Consider the following 24,883-nt stretch of genomic DNA (forward strand, 5'->3'; position numbering starts at 1 on the left):
CACCTCTACACTGCCTCCAAATAGTCCGGGACAAACAGTTCAGATCTAAAGCTCCACAACTTTAAGTCATTACATGACAATTTCTCATCATTACAAAGACAACTAAACTTTTAATGCTGTAAGCAGGATTTGAACCTGCGCGGGAAGATCCCATTGGATTTCGAGGCCAACGCCTTAACCACTCGGCCATCATAGCTGTTTTAAAGCTACAAGCATGCAGCTATACACTTCATCCTGATTTATAGAGAAGTCTTCTCATAAACACCAAGAAAGTAAATATGTAAGGTCAAGGCAATCTAATTAAATAAGAAAATAATAAGCCAAACATCTACTATTACAAATATCATTACTGATTGTGAAGCAGTCGATAGAGAAATTATTCCAAAAAGTTTCTATATTTCTTTGCCCTTGAGGAAAGACAGTCCACATTACAAGTAAATGAAACTGCTTGCCATTAATTATGCTTAGCAAATGAGATTATCCACAGCTGTCAAACCACACACACACACCGGACAGCGAGCGGGTGCTTCTCTCTTCCCCCCCGCCATGCCTAATTTCATTATTCTATTAAATAAGGTTCATTAACAGCGGCTGGATGGAGAAACTTTGCTTCTAAGGTTTGATAAACACAAGCACTGTGGAACATGAAGCGATGCAATCTTCCTGTTCTCCTTTCTGCTCGGCTCTTTTGTCTCTATTCTCTCTTGTCCAGCAAATCATAGTCTTTTCCACTGAAGACAAAAGTCAGATGTTAGTGTGTGTTAGGGCTGGGACGATTCACATATCTCCCGATCCAATACTATCAAGATACTTGGGTGCCGATTCTATATGTATTGTGATTTTTAAGTATTGCGATTCGATATAACGATTTATTGCGATTTTTGTTAACTAAAGGTTCTAGGGACTTTTTTTTTAGTGACTCAAATGGGTGTTACAGGGTTTTTTGTCTGATGTTCCCTCTCGCTCTTTAGCTAAGTCTTAGGGCTCAGCTGTCCCACTGTGACATCAGCAGGAGCTTGAGGGCTCTGTCTCAGACGTTTTGAGCCTTTTATGGGAAAAATCCATATCCAATCCTTAACAGTCTCTCCCCGAAGCAATGTGACTGTATGGGGTCTTCTTATTTATCAGCTGTGATGGCCGAGAGGTTAAGCCGTTGTACTTGAAATCCAAAGGGCTCTCACAGCGATTGAAGAAGCTTAACACTTCTTAATTTGCCTTTCCTGTATCATCAGATAGACAGAGGCCGGCTGTGTACTGTAGCTCCACTGCCATCTGCACTTTAGTGTCATACAATTGGAATCTATTTTCTATGCGTTTACTCATCCAGATTAGACATCCAGATAAAGACCATAGATAGATTAATACCAGCTGTTAATGCAGTCATATTTAAGATGTGACCAGTTATGCACTTGACACGAACATTCAAGAAACAGTAACAGTCTGCAAGAGTGAAGAAAAGTCACAAAACAGTAGGATTCATGTTGCTATCAGTCATAACTGTTGACACACGGAGGGGTTTACACAACATATACATGAGAGGTATCGAGTGTTTTAGCAGCCTTAGGGTCACGAAAAGTGTGAATAAAGCGGGGACAGACTAGGGCACACACCTGCTTTTAGGAAATTATAAATTATTAATAGTTAAATTGGTAGCACTGTATAATAACCATCATTAATACATGGTAAATTGATAGTTAATTAAAATTGTAATAGTTATTTTACAGTTAACAAACCATGAAATTATAATTAATAATGTTTTTTAATTATTAGTAATGCTATAATGTTTGTTATTTTAAAAATGTATTGTTGCACATGTTATAAAATTGTATATACTATATTATAATTTTATTTTAATGATTACGATTTGTAATTATTTGTAAACCTTTAAGAAATTGTTTGTGAAACATCTATAAACATTACATAGAAAGATGGATCAGATAATTGTTATACTTTATTAATTCTTAATAATTGGTTTGTAAAACGTCTATAAACATTATTTGGATAGATAGTTAATACTCAATTGTCAATTGTTAATAATTGGTTTGTAAAAACGTCTATAAGTTAATACTTTGTCAATTGTTAATAATTGGTTGCTGGTCCATCTATGTAATGTTTATAGATGTTTTACAAACTGTTTCTTAAAAGTTTGCAAATGGTTTGGTAATCATTAATGAAAACTTAATATAGAATATAAAATGTGTGCAACAATAAACTGTTATATACTTAACTAATATAATCAGAATGTAATTGTTATTGTCTCTTATCAGCTATAATACAATATAGAATTTATAAACTAATTATTTCATATTACACAAACTAATGATAAAATAAATTAGCATTAATAATAATTTAGCAAACTTTATTAATTCTCATTTAATTGGTTGTTAACAGTAAAATACCGTTAACTAAGTTTAATTAACTATCAGTTTTTTTATAAATGATGGTTATTATAAAGTGTTACTGTCAAATTATTTGTTCAGTGAAATGCCAAATACACAACTTTACGCATTCTGGTATGAAATGACATCAGTAAATTAGTATAATTTGTAACTTCAAATAGACATAAACAATAAGAATAAGTGGTTTTCATCCACTTATATTTGCTCTGTTTTTAATTTTCATTTGTGGTAGTGCAAAGGACGACCTGACTGATAGATGTAAGTGCACAAGACCTTCACATCACCTGTGTTGCACAACAGCAGCTCCAATTTCATCTCTAAACTGCTCCACAAACCCATTTTCTTTTTGGAAAGATTTGCTTGTTAAGAAGATTACAGGTAGATTAAGCAAATAATTTGTCATGTTGCAACCTGGTTAACCTCTACTTAAATCAAGTGTAAAGTCTAACACTGCAATTCACAAATGGGGAGTGAGTTAATGAAGTGCTGCTCGAATGAGAGTGTGTTTACGAGGAGCGAGTGGGGAAATAGAGATTGAGAGTGGAGATGACAGAGAGTGTGGGAAGGTGCGAGGGGCTCAGCCGATGTAACGCAAAGACAAACACAGTTATTATCTTTTTTCATCCCCAAAATAAATGGCCCCATTAGCTGTGATGGTGCAGGTCATTAAAACACCTCCAACCTCCACCTGCCGCTGCCTTCAGAAGCTCCAGACTCACATCATTACATTCACATCCCGTATCACAGCTCTCGCTCATATCAACCCACCACTTAATGGCATCACACGCCTGATATAACTGCAAGGTGCAAGGTTAATGCAGAATAGTTTAGTGTGCACTCTTCATTATTCTAATGACTTTTAGTTTGCATTGCAGTGCCCTCCAGAATCACCAGTCACCGGGGTGAAAAAAGGGCCGGCAAAAAAGACTCGTCAGAAAAACATGCATCTTACGGTGATTGTTTCAGATGTAAAACTTATTTAATACTGATTTTTTTTTTCAAAAGCAGTGTCCCTGTTTTACAGATTAATTTGATGAGCTCAACACAGTTTTTCTCAACTGACTCCATTTGATTTATGTATTTTACAGCTTTATGTTTCCTGTACTCTTTTGTAATATTGGAATTTTAAATAATTTTTTCCTTTGACGTGGCTTAAAATTAAAATACAATGAATTATTTATTCCAAAAGTGTGTCTGGAAGCAATTGTAGCTGGTATACCGGTCATTAAAATAATAAAGTCTCTTAAAATGGCTCATTATTTTAATGTTGATTCATTATATGTTTTACTTGCAGCAGGCAGGCATTAATATTTCATAAGCAATATCAAACATAATTGCCCCCTGCAGCCCATATTTCTCTGTGTTTATGTCTGTATATTCTGCCCTGCTGAACAAAAGCTGTTTAAAGGTGGCAGGGCACCAGATAAATCTAACTGGGGATAAATGGGGTCACTGGTTCGGGGGGCCAACAGGGACCAGCAGGTGATCTATTACTATTAGTGATGGAGCTGCAGGTGTTTCCTGAAGCCAAATCCCAACATCAAAAGATGTGGAAGATATAGTACGTTGCTGAGTTTGGAGGCGGGAGGGAGGAAAGGCCTGGACGTAGAAAGGAGGTGCTTCAGAAGGGAGAAACATGTATAATTTGTTACCAACTTAGTTTTTTAATACACTTTAACGATTGGTTACCACAGTACAGTCTTTTTCCGTGGTGGAGGGATAAATCCTGGTAGTCGGGACAAAGCACCAGCAATAAACCTACACACCACCACAAGGACGGAGACGGTTTGTCGATACATCTTTACACCAAACGAGGACTGTAGATTTTGTCCAGCGTTCGAATTACACAGCCTTTATTGGAAGCCCCATTTTTCATGGATGGGAGGGTACTGTACACATGCATCAGAGTCCTGCACGGATCTGATCTCCAAGACCCGCTTCCGCCCCGGCAACGCAACGTGCAATATCGTACCCGCCTCGTCACCAATTAATTATTGACCCGACCCGAAACTGAAAATCCTACACTCACCATGCGCTGTTCAAATAACTCAGTTAGGCAGCACGTTTAATGCGATCATTTTGGGCCATTTCATACATGTGAAACTAATATATTTTAAAACAAAGGTAATTCAGGCATTACAATTTAAAGTAATATTTTGTGCTTATTCTTATAATACTGAGCAGCACATCTCCACAGTTGATGTGCCTGTTTGTAACGCACCTTATTGAAGTGGCTCTCATATTCTAGGTGGTGCAGAAGATAGAGCTGAAACACGACAAAATACCACCCCTGAATCACCTTTTTTGCAAGTTACCCCGATGCAGAACTATGACATGAATACATGAATGCGCCCGCCTATGTGTAAAAATATGTGTGCAACAAACGAGGCTTTCATCCAGGAGACCGTTCGTCTGACTGTTCGTGTCCCGTGCGTTACATTTCACTTTCACTTTACAATCAGCTGTTTGTCTTGTCCCGTGTTGACAATGTCAAGCCACATTTGCGCTGTAAAATCATAGTCAATTTAAGCCCAACCATGTTGTTTTTTTCCTAAACCTAACTAAGTGGTTTTGTCGCCTAATCCTAAACAAGTGTTTTTGTTTAATTCACAACATTATGTACGTGTTTACTGCAACTGGAAAGAGACGCCAAGCACATGTTTAGTGTGACGGAAAAAAGAGGAAAGAGGTCTGACGAAGACTCAGTATATGACGAGTTGGGATGAAAAGTGTTGGACATAATGTCATTATTGTTCAAAGTATAAAAAGATGGGATATTTTCTTATAATTGAAAAACAGCTATCACACCAAGGACACCCGTGAAACCTTCAAACTTACCAAATCAGTTGAAATCTAATGAAAAACGTTTGTGCCCGATTGAAAAACGGTGTGACTGGTTTAATAAGACAAAGCTTTAAGCCCCTCGACGCTTCCCGTCTGAAAACCTCGGTCCTTATCACCGACACCTTTCAATTACCCCGCCTGGCTCTGAGCCGCCTTTCTGTTTGCTTTCACTCCGTTCATCTAAGCTGGAACTCTAATGGCCCTCCCAGCCTCACACATTACGTTTGCACTATCGCCATAAACGTGTTTACCTCAGTCCATTCCATTACTTTTATGGTTGGGAGTGAATATAAAACTATGCAGTATAAGCGTTCAGAGTCGTGACTGTAATTGGGCTCATTTCACAAAAAACGTGTGAATGAGTTGTTTTTTATATTTAATAGTGAAATAGCGTATCTTTCTGTGTGTGATTTATATGATGCTGCGTCATGCTGTGGAGAAAATGCTCAATGACTTCTTGTATTTATGATGCTGTGTTTCAGAACGAGGCAACATGTTATCAACTCTCATCAGTCCCATCAGACACTGGGATGCTGGAGCATCATCTGCTGAGGATGCAGACAATTCAAGTAAATCTTTTTCCTCCGTGCACTTTTAAAAATTATGTTTTTATGCCAATAATACTGAAGTTTTCCATGTTCAGCTACCACGGAGCGATTATCATACTACTAAGAAACCAACACTGTGTATTATGTTGAAATTATTTTGATTATTTTGGTGTATTACATTTACTACATTTCATTTAATTTACACTTCGCAACTCACTCCAAGTGGGTAATCTATTTCCCATATATACTCATTTAGCATACACTGACATTACATTTTTAGTAGGAGTGTCAAAGTTAACGCAATTTCTTCAACACGATTTTTAGGTTGTAGCGGGCTCCGTTTTAAAGCTAGAGTGAGGTGTCATATAAAACTAGAAAACCTAATGAATCCATTGGTACCAACAATGTCATACTGGTTTGTCGAGAAGGAGGATAAATAATGCTCCAAACTTAAGCTAAATTTTGGCGCGGAAAAACTGGCATTGCCATTTTCAAAGGAGTCCCTTGACCTCTGATCTCAAGATATATGAAGGAAAATGGTTCTATGGATACCCACGATTCTCCCCTTTACAGACATGCCCACTTTATGATTACCACATGCAGTTTGGGGCAAGTCATAGTCAATATTTTATTTGCTAAATGCAGTACCTGTGAGGGTTTCTGGACAATAGCTGATGTTAGCATTTAGCTCACAGTCTCACGAGCCGCTAACATGGCTGTAGACTCTTAGTCTTGTCACTTACACGCAGGCCAACTCACACTTACAAATGCCTTGAGATTCTAATAAAAAGAAAACATTTTTCCATCATGTCACATTTCCCGTAATGATTTCGATCTGCCAACAGGTACAAGCAGCGTGGAGGTGAAAGAGAATCAGGAAGATAAAAGCCAGATGGACTGTGACCTTCTGCGAAAGTATCATCCATCAACCTTTTGCACAACTTTCCCCAAACACGGCCCGAGAGCTCTAAAGAGGAAGCAGCCGCTGGCGGATGGAAAAGACCGGCTGCTCCACCAGAGCCCCTTGACTTGTAAAAGAGCAGCCTGGGCCGTCACTCAGAAGAACGCGCTGGTGCAGCTGAACGAGTTGCGACCCGGTCTGCGGTACGAGATCATGTCAAAGACTGGCCCGCTGCATGCTCCGGTGTTCTCCGTAGGCGTGGAGGTAAATGGTTTCCACTTCGAGGGCAGAGGACCGACAAAAAAGCAGGCCAAGATGAGGGCTGCAGAGCTGGCTCTCCGCTCATTCATCCAGTTCCCAAACGCCTCCCAGGCGCACGCCTCCATGGGGAAATTCACCAGCACTCCTGCGGATTTTACAGCAGATAAACTGGACATCCCTGACGCTTTCCTCAAAGAGTTTGACCTGCATGAAAACTGTGATTTCCTGCACTGCAGCACGGCAAAAAAGGAGGTTTTCTCCAGCATTTACAACCACCGACGACTTGTCCGACTCACGCTGGACTTCTCCTCCACTAATCCCAAAAGACGAGTCCTTAGCACCTCACTTTTAGAGCACCTCAGTCCGGTGGCGCTGCTCAACGAGCTGCGACCAGGACTCAGGTACATGTGCCTGACGGAGAGAATTCATGGCAGGCCAATTAGGAGTTTTGTTATGGTGGTTAGGGTGGAGGGGAGGGTGTTTGAAGGGTGTGGTCACAGTAAAAGGCTGGCCAAGGCCCAGGCGGCGGCCGCCGCCCTGCAGTCTGTTTACAACATAAGTCTGGGACCGGAGAGGAAGATCACGGGCCTCCAGGGCAGCAGAGCCAAACATCAGCTACCTCGGGTGAGTAGCTCAGTCTCCTGTTGCCACCACTCAGTATTTAGATCCAAGAGTATAGAAACAAAGAAGCATACTAGCTTGTAGAGAAGGAGGCCAAATAACGCTCCAAACTTACGTTCAATTTAAGCATTTTCAAAGGGGTCCCTTGACCTCTGACCTCCAGATATGTGAATGTAAATGGGTTCTCTGGGTACCCACGAGTCTCCCCTTTACAGACATGCCCACTTTATGATAATCACATGCAGTTTGGGGCAAGTCATAGTCAAGTCAGCACACTGACACACTGACAGCTGTTGTTGCCTGTTGGGCTGCAGTTTGCCATGTTATGATTGGAGCATATTTTTTATGCTAAATGCAATACCTGTGAGGGTTTATGGACTATTTTTGTCATTGTTTTGTGTTGTTAATTGATTTCTAATAATAAATATATACATATATTTGCATAAAGCAGCATATTTGTCCACTCCCATGTTGATAAGAGGATTAAATACTTGATAAATCTCCCCTTAAGGTACATTTTGAAGAGATAAAAATGTGATTAATCTGCAATTATTCACAATTAACTACAGACAATCATGCTATTAATCACAATTAAATATTATAATCAATTGACAGCCCTATAATAAATTCATAATAAGGAACGTAATAGTTCATTTCTATAGTAGTGCTTCTGATCTCGTTAGAATTGCCTGTTATTGACCCCCATTACAGTTTGCATATGCAAAGTGGTGAAATAAAAAGACCAATCACTTCCTTTTGAGTCCTGAAGGATTAAAACAACTTTGTAAATCAATAAAAAACAAAATAGACATCATAATAAAAAGTGTTCTGCAGAAGATAAAAGTCTGGTCAGCGTGTTACACAGAGTACAGAGAGAGGAGACAGACTCAGTGTATCAGTAAATGCCTGTCATATGTTAAAGACAGATTTTCCTCACAAGGAGACATCAGTGGTGACACCGAATTCACCCCGAATCTCTTAAGCTTTCGCCAGTCCTCTAAATGGTCTGGATAAATGGGTCTGAGGTGCGCCGTATGCTACCAAATGGAGTGTGCCCGCCGCACATCAGCGCAGCCATCATGTCCTGAGGCCCGAGAGCTGGATGGTGTCCTGTATGCATCGTCTGTAGCATCTAAACAACTTCATTATGTCTCTGAGCCTCAGAGAATTGTCCTCCACGTCTTTTGCTGTCGTGCTTTATGAATACAAGAAGTCTCCCGAGATCGTCTCCGCGGAGCGACTGAGCATGGCTAATGCAGAACCACACTGTCATCCAAATATGCAAAGGAATATAGAGACAGACATGTAGATACTTTATTAAACCCTGGGGGGATTTGATGAGAGACAGGAGGATGAAAAAAAAAACATTTTGATGCTCTGAATTTGAACAAAAGGGTGATTTCACCCCGCTTTAGGCTGACACACCAAAACTTAATCTGCAGAAGCTTCCCTCCTCCTCTTTGTCTAGAAGATGATCTTTTTTACAGCCTCCCCGACTGATCATTTAGCATCGGCCCCCCCCTTCCCTTCAATATGAACTGTCTGTCAGGCGGCGTGACGCATTAATGAACATTATTACAGCACATTAGGGATGAAGGAGGAGCAGCAGCAGACCGAGGAGATAGAGGTGGAGCGGGAAGGCGGTGTGAAGAGCATAATAATCTGACAGATAATTGTTTAACACACTCATTACACACGACCTTGTGCCACTGTCATCCAGAAAATGTTGAGCCAGAGAGTTTCATTCCCAAAAAAACACCTGCTCTTACAAAATGAGTTGAGACATTTCAGATACAGATAGTTATAGCCTGGTCAAGATGAGGTCACATCTTGACACGAACAGCAGTCTCTTGGGTTAAAGTGCTGTATTTCTTTGACCCGTCCATCCACCCTGATCTCATCCCGACGTGGAATTTGACGCTCTTTATAGACTGTATTTAAGAAGTGGACGTAGTCACCGTGACGTCACCCATTGGTTTGAGGACTACGGTTTTAAAGGCTTTTCCAAATGAACATCATGCTGTATTGAAGAAGACTTGAAACTAGCGATTGAGACCATAAACTCATGTTTACAATGTTTACTGAGGTAATAAATCAAGTGAGAAGTAGGCTCATTTTCTCATAGACTTCCATACAAATCAGACTTCTTTTAGTTCCAGAGGAGTCGCCCCCTGCTGGCTTCACTTTTCAGACTCGCAGTATTTCCGTATAGGAATAAGTATGAAGAGTGAATGAGAATAGCTTGCTTCGTTGGTGCCATGTGAAATCATATCCAGTTTTATTTCTCATGTAATTAAAGGGACTGTTTGTAACTTTTTAAGCGTGTAAATGTACCGGGTCGGGACACATGCACGCTCGCTTATGCGCGCTCGCGTGTGGCCGGCGTCCCCGCTCCTCTGCCTGCCTGCCTTCACTCAGACACTGGCGCGTTCTCGCGTACTCGCTCCACCTCTAGACGTGAACGCGCGCTCACTCCACACTGCAGAAGAGTTGGTTTAGATCTGAGAATATCTAGTGAATGTACAGTGGACGTTTGTGCAGAAATAACTGCTGCAGCTTCACCAGACAAACAGAGGTTTTCGGTGTCTTGTGAAGTGATGGGACTCCGCAGAGAGAAACCTTGTCGTCTCGTTACCGACCAGGTGCCGGTGTCTTCCTGCTCTCTCCGGCTGCGGGCGGAGGGAGACGAGTTTCTCGCTGAGGAGCCCCGCTGCTGAAACCTGCGCTGAGGCAGGAGAAGCAAACACAGTATCAGCATTGATTCATGGAGAGACCTTCGTCTGGTCAGCTAACATTACTGCCAAGCAGCTGAAATATAGAGTGATATTGTGGTTTTTGCTGACGTGTGTCGCCTCACTGTTTTGAGCGATGCTCGTTCATGTCTATTTAGAACGAGAAGTAGCGCAAGCCTGGCGCTGACTTTCGTATACTTAACGGCCACAGGTGTCGCTGTTAAGAAGCATTTCTGAAAGTTACAAATAGTCCCTTTAAAACTGCATAAAACATGACATCCAAACCATTTTTATGTTGTTTTTCTGATCATGTATGAGCAATAAGTAGTTTAAACAATCAGTGGAAGTCTAGTTTGCCCACCCATTACATACACACATTTATTAAACATGAATTATTTGCAGCTACTGCTGGATTCAATTCAGACTGTCAAATATTTCATCTGACTGAGCAGTTTTATTTTCTATCAAATATTCAGCAGAAGAACATTCAGCACAACTGATATTTCTATGATCTAGTCAGAAGCATCACTGGTCCTCCTCCTATTAACATTGTTGTGATGCTCCTCTTGGCATTTCGTTGAACCTTGCTGCAGATAGCAACTAGCTGGAACTCCCTCAGAAAAAGAGTGACAGTCCTCTAAAAATATAATTAGACATATTTTGACAAGTAGGAGTGTGACACCTCTTCCTCCGCAGACTGGGGGAGTTTAGAGTGAGAAAACTCTCGGCCATCATTGACAGACTGTCAGAGATGTTTCGGCGAGCCTCGTGCTCGCGGTCCAGGCGAATGTCTCAGCTGTTGGTGCATCTCTGCAGACTTTGTTTGAAAGTTGTTCTGTGTGTATTTTTTGGTGGCGGTTGTCTGGAGAATATATACGACAGCAGAAGTCACGATGTCCTCAGGTTTAAATATAGGTTTATAAATATAGGATTAACAGAATGGAGCACGCCGTTTCTCCAGACAATCTTTATGGCAAATGTAGGAACATAAAAACATTAATAGCAACAGTGAGTTTTTAGTGGATAGAGAAGATTTTATAGAGGGAATAATTATTTATGCTTCACTTGCAAATATTGAGTCAAATGGTAGATATCGGGTATCGGTGACAATGGAGCCAATCTATTCAATTCAATTCTATGTTTATATACTATATACGTTTTATACTGGAATTTGAATTCCTGTTTAAGTTTTGACCAATTTGTTGCTGTATTAAAAAGGTTTACAGTAGAATTGTAATTCCTGTTAATTTTTAAGATTTTTAAGTTGTTGGTGTATGATTTATTATTTTAATAATAAATAACAATTCTGTAAATGTATATCTATGTATTTATTTGTTAGGAGAATTAATTAGACACTGGTACCGGATCGGTACTCGGTACCGGCCGATACCCAAAGCCCTGGTATTGCTATCGGTATCGCGACTGAAAATGTTGGATCGTGCATCCCTACTCAAATCTGTGCAAAAATCTTTCTAAAAAGCGAGCTTTCGGTCAGAGACCGCCTTCAAGGCAACAACAGGTAGCAAGTGAATGCACCAGTATGAAAGGTTCAAGGAAAACCACTTGATCAGCCTTAACAGTAGGGAGGCGTGGGGTGGTGGGCGTGCCCTTATCCTGTTTATATCTTAGATAATAATCCAAACTTTAGAAATACCAATTTCGTTTAGTTTTCTTTACAGAAATGAATGAAATGCTGAGATATAGGCCAACTGTAAAGAAATTGTCTTACACACAACAGGCTGTTCTCATACACTGTTCGTAGCTATAACTACGTAAAGTGATGTATTGTAATTTGTTTATATCCCACGAAATCAATTTGTATGTAATCCACGTAATTGTCAACCAGGAAGTATAAAGAGCGGTGAACGCATATGCATAAGAAAGCATTTAGTCAAGCATCCTGAACCCATGATGACACACGTTGAGTGACAGCCCCCTCATTTGCATAATGAGGCAGAAATGCATAAAGAAATGTAAGAAGCAATGTATAAAAAAAAGAATACAGAAATAAATAAGTGTGGGGAAATAAATAAGGTGTGAATTGCAAAGGGAAAATCGTGCAGAAATAAATAAAGGCGTATATAAATAAATAAATACATTTAAAAGTAAATATAAAATAAATAAAAATTAATTAATAAGAAATATATGCAAAAATAAATAAATATACAAAATGAATAAAGGGAAAATTAAACAGAAGAGTATATAAATAAGTGAATTAATACAAAGATAAATAAATAAAGAAGCAAATTAAACAAAAATATCAACTTATGTCAGATTTTATCAATTAATTAATGGCTACATTCATTTTTTAATATCATTTTATTTGCTATATTTCATGACATATTTATTCATTTATTGAGTCATTTATTTATTTATTCATTTATTTGTCCTCCATATAAAAACAACTACTTCAGTGGACTGACTAACACATGCAGCTAAATCCAGGCAAGCAATGCTAAATAATCAATATAACCACATTAAACATGAAGCACACACACAGCTCAGTGAACAGTAAATCCACAGAGAGAGAGAAGTGTGTGTTTCACTCACCCTGTTTGAAGAGGAAGCTCATTCTCCTGTCTGTCTTGGTGGAGAAGTGGCCACAAGTTTCATTGTGCTTCTTTGTGTTAATGCTTCTCACTAACTCCAGAAAGCTTCAATTTCACAGCTCAGTCTGTGTGACTTTTTGATTTAATGTGTGTCTCAATCACCTGTGACAGGTTGGAGAGGTCCATGAATCCTGTAGTGGTCCAATGATTGTCCAGTCAGCATGAATCCTTGTCAACAAGAATTCCAGCAAAGTAGCTACTGAAATTTAGTTAGGTTGCCTCTTCTGATTGGTTAATCCCCCTTTTTAGTAGTAGTGCAATGCAGTGTTTCACCACACAGTCAGAGGGGGCGCTGTTTCACTCATTGTAAAACACTCAATGTGCAGCAACAGCACAGAAGAATTAAACTGTTAAAGTATTTTTATTAAAATGACAACTACAGTCAACCACAAAAAAAAAACAGTGGGCTGAAGATAGCAAGAAAGAGTGTTTTTTTTCCTTTATTGCACATATAATTTATTAATTAAAGAAACCATAAACTATTGATAATCCTAATCATAACAACTAGATAAAATCAGAATCAGTTTTATTTTCCAAGTACATACATACAAGGAATTTGACTCTGTTTTTTATGCATTTATCTAAATGTATTTACACTGGTGTTTATACACTGGTGGACAGGTGGGGAATGACAGGGCAGGCGTCACCATGACAACATAAAAAATTGGATGAGATAAAAACATGTTTGAGATGGGATTTGATATTATATTAATGTGATATCTCTTGCTTTCCTTTTTTATTTAACTTTCATTAAAGGCAGAATACCGCCATTGGGATACGTTTTTACAAGTTAAAGCAAACCAGGATACACAAGGATGTCCAGACCGTCAAATGGAAACACACAGACATGATACACATATTTTTAGACTCAGTGTGACTTTTGCTTTCTGAGGATATCATTAGCCCAGATATCCGTAATGAATTAACTTCCATAAATCTGCTTAAAAATCATATGAAATGAACAGAACTGGCCTGAGAATCATCACATTTTTAAGTTTTCTTCAGTATGAAAGTAATCCAGTGATAGTTGTCTGTACATCCATGAGTACACTGCAAACAGGAGCTGCTAATATATAATTCGGCATACTTTTAATTGTGCCAATTGGCCAAAATGTGAAAAAATAAAGGCAAAAAAATTGGCAGCAAACTAAGAAATTCCCTGGCAACATTATACTACCTGTTTACATGCCTCAAAGAATAACAGTTTCACATTTAGATAATCCCAACCTTAGTCAGAATAATAATAAATACATCTCATAACAAACTTAAATTAGAGGAGAGTGACAGAAAGAAAGAGGACATGTTCATGATGCATCCTCCACTCTTGTAACAACTGTCTCTACAATTTCTTCTTCTGCAGTTCTTCGCAGAGTCCATCTTCCACCTGGTGAGAGAGAAATACTCCGAGCTGACAGACAGTTGTTTCTCCCGTCACAAGGTCCTGGCAGGGGTCGTAATGAGCAGAGGTGAGCGCTGGAGACACGACGGTCAGAACTCTGATAAGAGAGGATGAGGTCAGACACTAAGAGAGAAAATCACTGTCATGGAAATACACAAATAACTGTAGCTGCTGTGCAGCTGTGGGTCGGGGCCGGGGGGTTTGAGGAGGAAGAAGAAGAAGATGACAAATCACAGTCCATCATCACTAATCCTTTAAGGCTTTAGCATGTTTGTTTTAACTCAACCAGGGTTGCATCCCTTACAAAAAAGAAGTTTATTCAAGTGTGCTATTAGTATACTTCTATTAAACTCAAAATAAGAGAGTATGCTTTCAGTTTACTTTTATATACTTTACTTGAGTATACTTAGCTTATATCGACAAGTATACAGAAAAGTTGAAGTGTACTTGGCTTATAGGTCTACTTGTACTTAATCTTTTGATTGAGATATACTTAAGAAAAGTATGATTAAGTATTCTTGCTTTATAGGCCTACAGAAAGGAATACTTGGCTTGCAGTTGTGCTTACTTTTTGATAGAGTAACCTATTAAAGTGTTTGAGAGTTTGTAAAAGGATGTTTTGATATGAATTTACTTCAATTCATCAGAAAAAAAGTTTTTGTATTCTCCGTTCACCGTGGAGGCATGAACAAGAACAACACATTTTATTTATTTTTTTAATCTCATCACAAATCATCAAGTCAAATAGCAAAAGGAGTACATCTCTTTATGTAATATATAAACCATTGGCTAAGTACTATAAAGTTAGAGTATACTTTCATGAACTGAAAGGCAGAGATGCTCACAAGTCATTTTTTGCAAGTCAAGTCTCAAGTCACTGTGTGTGCGTCTTAAGTGCGACTCGAGTCCCCTTCTCTGCTTAAAAGTGAGCTACCAGTATATACAAGTATACTTGCAGCATACTTATAGTATAGTTGCGGTAAAAAATAAATCTTAGGTGTACTCAAAGTTTACTATTCTTATACTTAAATTTATAAACTAAAAAGTGGGCCTATTTAGTCTTAAGAAGTCTTAAAGTACTACACTTACAAGTATAGTACTAGTACATATATATCAGTGTACTTACTACACAAAGAATAAGAAATATTTCAAAATGTATACTTGAACTTTACTTAAGTATATTTCATAAAATAAACTTGAAGTATACTGCTTTTCGTAAGGGATGTTTTTCCACTCGTCATTTAAAGCAGTCAGAAGAGTAGTGCAGGAGCATCTGAGTACATGAAAACGTCCCGCTGCATTTCAAATGAGTCAGGGGAAACAGTCATCTTCTTTACCGTCCTGTGAATCTTTGATGAGGCCACATTGCAACACAACAGCATGTTTTTGTGGCGTTGGAGTGATTGTTCACTCATGCACTTTTCATCAGCTCGTCTCAGCCTGTTATTGTCCTGGTTATGACGGGACGCCGAGGCGGAGAACAGCAAAGAGGAAAATTCTTGTTCTGAGGGTCAAATGAGGCGTCTTGTTTGAGCTGCATCATGTTCTTCTTCCATCGGAGAGTCAATCATTTGCTCAACAAGTCACCAGAAATCTGAGCTGTTGCAGATATATCTACCCGTGTGTCTTTCTTTTCCAGGATTTGACCTCAGGTCAGCGCAGGTTGTGTCTCTGGCCACGGGGACTAAGTGTCTGGACTCGGACAACGTCAGCGACCACGGCAGTGCGCTCAGCGACTGCCACGCTGAAGTCGTCAGTCGGAGGGCGCTGGTTCGATTCCTGTATGCTCAGCTGGAGTTGCTGCTCTGGTACGAACCCGAACAAGGTTTTTGTTATTCTTTGTTGTCTAGTCTTGCTGGGGAATTTGCCTTCAAGGTTGTTTTTTAAAGAGTTTTAATCTAAAGCACAAGGCAAGGAGGAAATAGAGCATTTGTTGGGGAATATTTTCTTTTTTACATGTTTTATTTATGAAGTTTTTCCTTTTTACAATACAATGATGCTGCTTAAACCTAAAGAAGTTGTAGTTTTGTTGCCTAAACATAAAGAAGTTGTAGTTTTGTTGTCTAAACCTAAAGAAGTTGTACTTTTGTTGTTTAAACCTAAAGAAGTTGTAGTTGTGTTGCCTAAACCTAAAGAACTTGCAGTTTTGTTGTCTAAACCTAAAGATGTTGTAGTTTTGTTGCCTAAACCTAAAGAACTTGCAGTTTTGTTGTCTAAACCTAAAGAAGTTGTACTTTTGTTGTCTAAACCTAAAGAAGTTGTACTTTTGTTGTCTAAACCTAAAGAAGTTGTAGTTTTGTTGCCTAAACCTAATGAACTTGCAGTTTTGTTGTCTAAACCTAAAGAAGTTGTACTTTTGTTGTCTAAACCTAAAGAAGTTGTAGTTTTGTTGCCTCAACCTAAAGAAGTTGTAGTTTTGTTGTCTAAACCTAAATAAGTTGTAGTTTTGTTGCCTAAAACTAAAGAAGTTGTACTTTTGTTGTTTAAACCTAAAGAAGTTGTAGTTTTGTTGTCTAAACCTAAAGAAGTTGTAGTTTTGTTGCCTCAACCTAAAGAAGTTGCAGTTTTGTTGCCTAAACCTAAAGAAGTTGTAGTTTTGTTGCCTAAACCTAAAGAAGTTGCAGTTTTGTTGCCTCAACCTAAAGAAGTTGTAGTTTTGTTGCCTCAACCTAAAGAAGTTGTAGTTTTGTTGCCTAAACCTAAAGAAGTTGCAGTTTTGTTGCCTCAACCTAAAGAAGTTGTACTTTTGTTGCCTAAACCTAAAGAAGTTGTAGTTTTGTTGCCTAAACCTAACAAAGCCTTTTTGTTTGTATTCAAAAAGTGATGTTTCATTCAGTTTTAAAACATGTTAGAACGTGTTGCTTTTAAGTTTCACTTTCACTTTTACAACGTAGTAGGCGTAGTAGATCTTGTTTCTTTCACCCCGTCTCTGTCTCACGTTGGACTTCTCGTTGTCTTTCCTCTCTGAAGTAAGCCAGCAGACTGTGAGGAACAATCCATCTTCGTACCAAATAAAGATGGTGGCGGCGGTGTTGATGGCAGCGGTGGCCTCCGGCTGCGGGACGGCGTCCTCTTCCACATGTACGTCAGCTCGTCGCCGTGTGGAGACGCACGACTCAACTGCCCCTACGAGACCACAGCTGCATGTGAGACCAACACATTTAGACGATGGTGATGATGATGATACCGACTCATGACGTTTTGTCTTCTAGTGTTTTGCACCTTCATGTTTTTGTATTATTATCGATACGTACTTTGTTGTAGACACATACTGGGTAACACAGTATGCGTCCACAACAAAGTACATGCAAAATGTATTCCAATACATTCAATAGTTGTGCAGATATTTTACTCAGCAACAGCAAAAGGGAAATTTATGGTGGCGCTGGAGGAAAAGTTAGAGGATCACCAAAGTCAGTAGGATTCATCTTCTGGGGAACATGAATGTTTACCATGAATTTCACGGTAATCCACACGATAGTTACCGACAGACCAACATTGAGCCTTGCTCAAGAGCATTTCAGCAGTGGCAGCAGGGGAAGGGGAGATTATTAGTCACCTTCTAAATCTCCTTCTTCTGTTTCCTTATCGTGTCAGATCCCAGCAGGAGGTTCCACTGTCGCCTCAGGGTGAAGGTGGACGGAGGCGAGGGCACGCTGCCCATCACAGCGCGGAGAGCCAATCAGAACTGGGGCGGCGTGGTGCCGGGCAAATCTCTCGTCACCATGTCCTGCACTGACAAGATGGCAAAGTGAGTTTATAATCAGCCCTGGAAGGAAGGCGTGTTCTGATATTTAAGTGAGGGATAATGTACAGCGAGCCGGTCATTGTTGTGAAATAAACCCCGACAGGGCGATGCGAGGTTTATTTCACAACAATGACCCGCTAGCTGTACATTATCCCGCTTATTACACGGCTACTTACTTAAGGAATCAATCATTTGACACAAAAATGGTCCTCCAGAGTCCGAGATAAAATCTGTGCCCATAGCAACGGTCTGGTATACATAGCAACAGTAAAGAAATAACAGACCGTAGAACGCCGTGATCGACCAATCAGAATCGAGTATTCAACAAAGCTGTATAATAACCTATAATAATAATAATAGGCTACATCATTATCTAAATCTGCAAAGTAACTAAAGCTATCAAATACATATGTATAAAGTAGCATAAAATGGAAACACTGAAGTACATCAAAATTATACGTAAGTACTTGAGTGAATGTACTTAGTTACATTCCTTTATGTTGGGAAACACTTCAATTAAATATCCAAATCACCCAATATGGGATATAATCTAGATATAAACCATATCTATCCACAGTGTACCTCTCTTTTGGATCTCAGTGGATGTCTCTCCACCAGTCGTCTATTTCAGGGACACTGCAGCTGGTTTTCATATTATGATGTCCACTCCGTTCAGACAGCTTGCTGCAGTCTAGACAGTCAAACGCCGGTCAAACATTTATGAGCCCTGAGTGAAAATCTTCTCAGCTGTCAAACTGCCGTCATAACTGTGCTCAGATTTTATTTTATTTTTATAACTTGTGTGTCTCAACAGGTGGAGCGTTGTGGGCGTCCAGGGGGCACTGCTGTCTCACCTCGTGGAGCCGGTTTACCTGCACAGCCTGACGGTGGGGACGCTCAGCCACACGGGTCACCTGGGCCGGGCCATGGCACGCCGCCTGGCGCCCATCAAGCACCTGCCCTTCCCATACCGACGACAGCAGCTGCTGCTCGGCTGTAGGTCTAAATGTTTAAACACACCTAAAGTGTTACTCATCTTTAGTAACACAGTTCAAGACAGACTCAGAGTCTAGAAGTAGTCTAGTCTGATGCACAGGAAGTTTCATTCATTTGAGACGAACAAAAGAAGAACTGGGCCGTTTGCACGAGCATTAATAGCGGAAACTCAAACCACAAAAAACAAAAATTACTAAAAAAACCAACTAAATATCAAGTTTAAAACAATCTGATTAATACATATTATCACTTTAAATCAGAATGTTATCATAGCTATGCTTAGTGCATGGTGGGACAGCATCCTGTGGGGGAAATAAATAAGTACATTTACTTACTATATGTGCCGTACTTGACTATAGTTTTACATTTTATGCTACTATAAACTACTCCGCTACATTTCTAAAAAGGAAATATTGTTATTTTTACTCCACTATATTAATCTGACAGCTGTGATACTGGGCAGGTTTAGATAAACACAAATATGATGCATTGTTATATATTATACTACCAAACAGCACATACAGCTGTGCAGCTGTAACATTAAAATGTTGTTTTCATGTTAATGCATCAGTAATAACAAGCCAATAATTATAAATAATACATAAGGCCATGGTGTTTGGATACTTTAAATACTTTATGTACATATTCTGTTCTTTAACTAAAGTAAAGGTTTACTTGTAATGGAGTATTTTTACATTGGATTATTGTGGTTATGTGAGGATGTACTTAGGCACCGTGGTGCTTTGAGCTGCACGCAAACGTCAACATGCAAACATGCTGATGTTAAGCAGGTTTAATGTTTAGCATGTTCATCATCTTAGTTTAGCATGCCAGCCAGGGCCGGCCTAAGGGATATAGGCCATATAGGCGGTCGCCTAGGGCGCCACCTTCTGGGGGGTGCAGGTCGCCCTCTAAAAAACAAAATAATTATAATAATATATATATATATATTTTAATGTTAGTGTGCACCCTTCCTCATTTTCTGCATTGAGGTAACAAATAAACAAAGACAAAAAGAAAGAAATACACTTTTCACCCCTGTAACTCTCGTTGTGAAACTGACTAAACACTTTTAAGCCAACAATATCAGAGACCAATTCTTTATTTATATTATAATATATACATATATACATATATACATATATATACATATATATATGTATATATGTTGGAAAAATTAACATTTTGACCTGATGATGAAGAGATGAAAAGAGGAACACCAAAGTTATTACAGTTCATCCTGAGGGGGACATGAATGTGTGGACCAAATCTCATGGTAATCCATCCAATAGTCATTGAGACACCTGTCTGTTCTCCCCACCTTACCTGTGGTTTCCTCTCAGGTCTGAGCAGCAGCGAGGTTCGACCCACAGGGAAGGCCCCGAACGTCAGTGTGAACTGGAGCTGCGGTGACGGAGGCCTGGAGGAGATCAGCACCTCTACAGGAAGGAGGAAGGACTCAGGGACGCTGTCACGGCTCTGCAGGCGCTCCATGTTCGCCTGCTGGCAGCGGCTGCAGCAGCAGGTGGGTCAGAGACACTCAGAGACAGGAAGCACTGAACCTCGTCAGGAGACGCCTCAGGAGGCTCAGGCAGGGTGGACACCATCACCTGCTGGGCTTCTTTACAAAAGTGGTTGTATGTGGGATCATGAGGATGAACATTATCTGCTTGATCAATTAGTTAACATCAAGCACACCACAAAACATTAACAAAGGCATATGATTATTAAAAAAGGTTATTCATATAGAGATAAACTCATAACATTTACTTTAGGCAGCATTGCAATCTTTAAGTTGATTATTGAACATCAGCATTGGAGGTTGACTTATTCACAATGTCACATAAAAGTGGCATCACTTAGAAAAAGATACCAATAAAAGACAAATATGTTGAGACGCTGGTTGAGGTCCAAACCGTCCTCAAGCTCCGTCCCAGACCAAACCCACCACGATATAGTGATGTTTTTAAAAGCAGGGTTTCATTTCCACTGTGAGATGATAAATGAATGATAAAATATGTATGCCGAGAGTGTTGTGCTGGACCAAACGGCCTCGACTTTAAAATTTGATGACGGCAGACACAGTCGTAATAATTTACAAAAGCAACTGGACGCGTCGTAAGAAAAAGACACAGAGGAGGACGAGACAGAAAGACTGAATGAGATTATACAGTATTTTAAAAACTCAATGACTTGAGAAAGAATTAAATGAAGTGAACATGAAAGAAGGACTACACATTAGAAAAAAGGAAACCAAAGCTCCTCAATGTGAAAAACATGGATATACTGTAGATCTATTTCCTCATGTAAAACGTCTCTGATTGGAACAATAAAAAAAATCTTAAAATTATGCCTACTCTTTCACCTTCATTGAAAAATCCAGAATCTGTGAATATGCAAATATGTTTGCATTTCAAATATACACAACACAGTCTCACGGCAGGTATGTGAAACTGATGAAAACTTGTCATGAAATTTAATCTATTTGATTCGTGTACATAGAAACAAATTTCCTTTTTTTTTCATGACGCTCAGCACGACTTTCAACAACTTATTTTTAGTGCATTTTCCTACGAATGTCCAGCAACACATGACGCACGTATCAATTTCCGCTCCAGTCTTTTCAAAATAAAACTACTTAGTTAGCTTTAGGAAAAGATCGTTGTTTAGGTTAAAATAACACCGGAAGTGGTGTAACTTAAGTACGGAAGTTACGTGACAAAAACTACTTAGTTAGCTTTAAGAAAAGATCGACTTGGTTAGGTTTAGGCAACAAACTACTTAGTTATGTTTCAGAAAAGATTGTGGTTTGGTTTTAAATAACACCGGAAGTGGCATAACTTAAGTACGGAAGTTATGTGACAAAAACTACTTAGTTAGCTTTAGGAAAAGATCGCGGAAAACCACTCTGGATGTGCTGTAACTTAAGTACAGAAGTTACATGACAAATCAATGTTGGCTTCTGGTTTCACACGGGACACAAACGAGCGAAAGTCCGATGTTTTTTCACAATTACGTGGATTACATACGAATTGATTTTGTGCTGGCATCGTGAAAAAAAAAAAGTGAAATTCCTGTCTATGTACATGAATCAATACATTCAATTTCGTGACTATTTCATGAACTACTGTGCGACTGGGCTGATATATACAGTAACTACTACTACTATACTTCACTGAAAAGTCTATTCTGAGTGCCTGTGCACTGGAGGCTTCAAGTTTCCACATGACAACTGTATAAGTTGTATATTGGACAACGATTGGCTTCTACTAAACTAGATGCGATGTCTCAAAATCATCTCATACATACAAGTCTTAACACTTACTCCACTTGGATGAACACAGTAATAAAAGATGAAGTAATAAACAATGTAAACAGTAGAAGAGGTGGACTTTAAGTTTTAGCCATGTGTGCTTCTTCAGAAGAGTGGAGAGGCTTAATAGACCTTTCTCCTTGCCGATACTCCGATTTGTCAAACTCAGGTGTGACCAATAACATTATCGACGTGTCAGCTCCAGGTCCCTGCTGCTGAATCACCGCTGTGGTTTACAGGGAACTCTTAATGGTTAATGTTATTAGTTACACCGGTGCTTTACCCGCAAGTCAAAATGTCTGCTGTGCAAAACATCCATTTCCATGGGACAGGTGTCATTTAGTGGAGGCTGAACAGTCCAACACATGATTGACAAATTTTATTATTAGCCGAGAACTCAACATGGCCGAGTGTTTCCCTCGCTCGACTGTCATCGGTCGTTCGTATCAACATTTCAAATTGTAAGAAACAGTGGATGTCATCGTAACACTGCAAAATATCCACCACTTTTATTTGTGTATTTTGGTTATAACGGTATGAGAGTGAATCACGTTTCTGTCTTTCTTTCTCAGTTGAACGGTGCAGAAGCCACTCCAGCGACATATTCTGGTTCCAAACTGTCCGCCGGACGCTACCAAAGGGCGATGCAGCAGTTTACCAGCGCTCTGCAGGGCGGAGGGCTGGGAACCTGGCTCAGAAAACCTCCAGAACTGGGTCACTTCAACGTCGGTGTGTGAAAAACTGTGTGTTGAAGGCTGAATGTGAAGAGAGTGAAGTTTGTGAATGTGCATGTGGATGAGGTACAAAGAATGTGATGCTAGATAGAGAAGAAAGTTGTTAATTCCACCTCCATTTATCTCATGATTAACTGATCGGAGAGACAAGTAAAGAATTCACACAAGTAAATCAAATTTTAGGCAAAAGCTGGTGTAGACTTCTTAGTGTGTGTAACGTTAGCTCAAGTTGCATAAACGCTGCTAACTTCAGCTCTAGAAGAACTAATGCTAGTTTGTGTGGCTACTTTAAATCTTAACAACCACATCACTTAGTAACATTGAAGATATTTCATGTAAGTTTAACTGAGCGATATACAGTGTTTGAGTAACATTTAACTAATCACTAACTTGCAAAGAAACAACAGTTAGAGCTGGATGTGTAAATGTGAGTTTAGCACTAATAAAGCAGTGTAACTGTTATATCATACAGACTGTAATAATAATAATAATACTTGTCTGATATCGGGAACTTCCATAGCTATGATATCTCCCACCTGGCGAAAAGAACTACAGTAGGTATCAACAAACTGGTGGCAAGATGGCTGCAAAAATCCAATCAGCTAATTAAAAGTGGAGCTACACACTGTATGTGGTTTTATCTGACGACGTTAAGGCTTAAAGCTGCAGTAGGCAGTATATATTTTTGGCATCATTGGGCAAAAATTCCGTAATAACCTTTCAGCATATTGTGATTCAAGTGTTCTGAGAGACTTCTGCTCCTCCTCATGGCTCTGTTTTCAGGCTTTAGAAAATCTAGCCCGTGACGGGAGACTTTGACCAATCACAGGTCATTTCATTGAGAGAGTGTTCCTATTGGCTGTGCTCCGGTCATGTGACCGGTACTTGGCGTTCCTTGAACAGATTTTACAATGATGGCGACGTCACAAACTTTCTCAATTTACAGCTAAACCGTGCACTACAAGATGATTCTGGAAACATCTGAGGAGAGAAATAGGCATTAACGTAACATAATATTGATTCATATTTGATCAGCGTTGCCTAGTTTGACCGCTTGGTCGGAGTTTGCGAGTGATTGACAGCCGGCTCTCATAGACTGCAGATGGACAGCAGACCTCAGATCAGCTCTTACTGCTGGTTTTCCTCCGGTCTGTGAAATCTTGTAGATGCTGTTAGGAGCACCGGAGGACACTGAGGAACATGATTTTTTTCAGGTTACCTGTTTCATGTTCTACTGTCAGGATATAACGACAGTTTTATAAAAATAACTTGTTTTAATCATATTTGCTCCAATCTCACCTACTTCAGCTTTAATTTGTAATCATTATGTGCGACTACAAGGCTAGGCATTGGACTAACAAACTTGGAATAATTCTCTTTGCTCCAAAGTGAGAATAAACGGAAATTTTCCACCTCTATTATTTTTGCAAACATGGCATGGATGCTGCATCGTTCCACAGGAAACAGACACTGGAAGACCCTCCTGATGTGTTGTAATAAATGTGAATGGTGGGTCAAGGGTCGTGTTTGCTGCCCCCAGAATGAATAGCATTAGATACCCAAAGATAATCCAGTTGGACCCATTCATCCCATTTTATCTTCCGTGTATAATTTCTACTTGTAAGGCACCGTCACTGACATACTGCCCAGCACTTAATCAGCCTTTTCTCAAAGCAAAATCTTCTTCTGGTTTCTTTTACGACTGAACTGAAAGTCACATTTTCATTTTAATCTTACTTATTTGTGTTTGTTTTGTTTTACAAAATTTGTGTTCTGTT

The 24,883-nt window shown here is 39.4% G+C and overlaps 1 protein-coding gene and 1 non-coding gene across 2 annotated transcripts; one reads left to right on the forward strand and one right to left on the reverse strand.

Annotated features, from left to right (window-relative positions):
- Window positions 1-114: 114 nt before the first annotated feature.
- trnas-cga lies at window positions 115-196 on the reverse strand. Its single transcript has one exon. It is a non-coding gene; the product is annotated as a tRNA-Ser (tRNA).
- A 5,533-nt stretch (window positions 197-5,729) lies between these two features.
- LOC119499286 (double-stranded RNA-specific editase B2-like) lies at window positions 5,730-23,874 on the forward strand. Its single transcript, XM_037788559.1, has 9 exons — window positions 5,730-5,812; window positions 6,637-7,577; window positions 14,276-14,381; window positions 15,954-16,122; window positions 17,285-17,460; window positions 17,912-18,065; window positions 18,865-19,058; window positions 20,402-20,583; window positions 22,944-23,874. The coding sequence occupies exons 1-9, from the start codon at window positions 5,737-5,739 to the stop codon at window positions 23,106-23,108; spliced, it is 2,163 nt and encodes a 720-aa protein (XP_037644487.1). The 5' UTR covers window positions 5,730-5,736; the 3' UTR covers window positions 23,109-23,874.
- Window positions 23,875-24,883: the final 1,009 nt, after the last annotated feature.

Source organism: Sebastes umbrosus, chromosome 12 (assembly GCF_015220745.1).
Source record: "Sebastes umbrosus isolate fSebUmb1 chromosome 12, fSebUmb1.pri, whole genome shotgun sequence".
Classification (NCBI taxonomy): Eukaryota; Metazoa; Chordata; class Actinopteri; order Perciformes; family Sebastidae; genus Sebastes; species Sebastes umbrosus.

Bases quoted from the DNA above. Each gene is read 5' to 3' on its own strand.
- LOC119499286 (XM_037788559.1), top strand. From the start codon at position 5,737: ATGTTATCAACTCTCATCAGTCCCATCAGACACTGGGATGCTGGAGCA. The intron at 7,578-14,275 runs GTGAGTAGCTCA...CTTCTTCTGCAG, and splicing joins CCAAACATCAGCTACCTCGG to TTCTTCGCAGAGTCCATCTT. The intron at 19,059-20,401 runs GTAGGTCTAAAT...GTTTCCTCTCAG, and splicing joins ACAGCAGCTGCTGCTCGGCT to GTCTGAGCAGCAGCGAGGTT.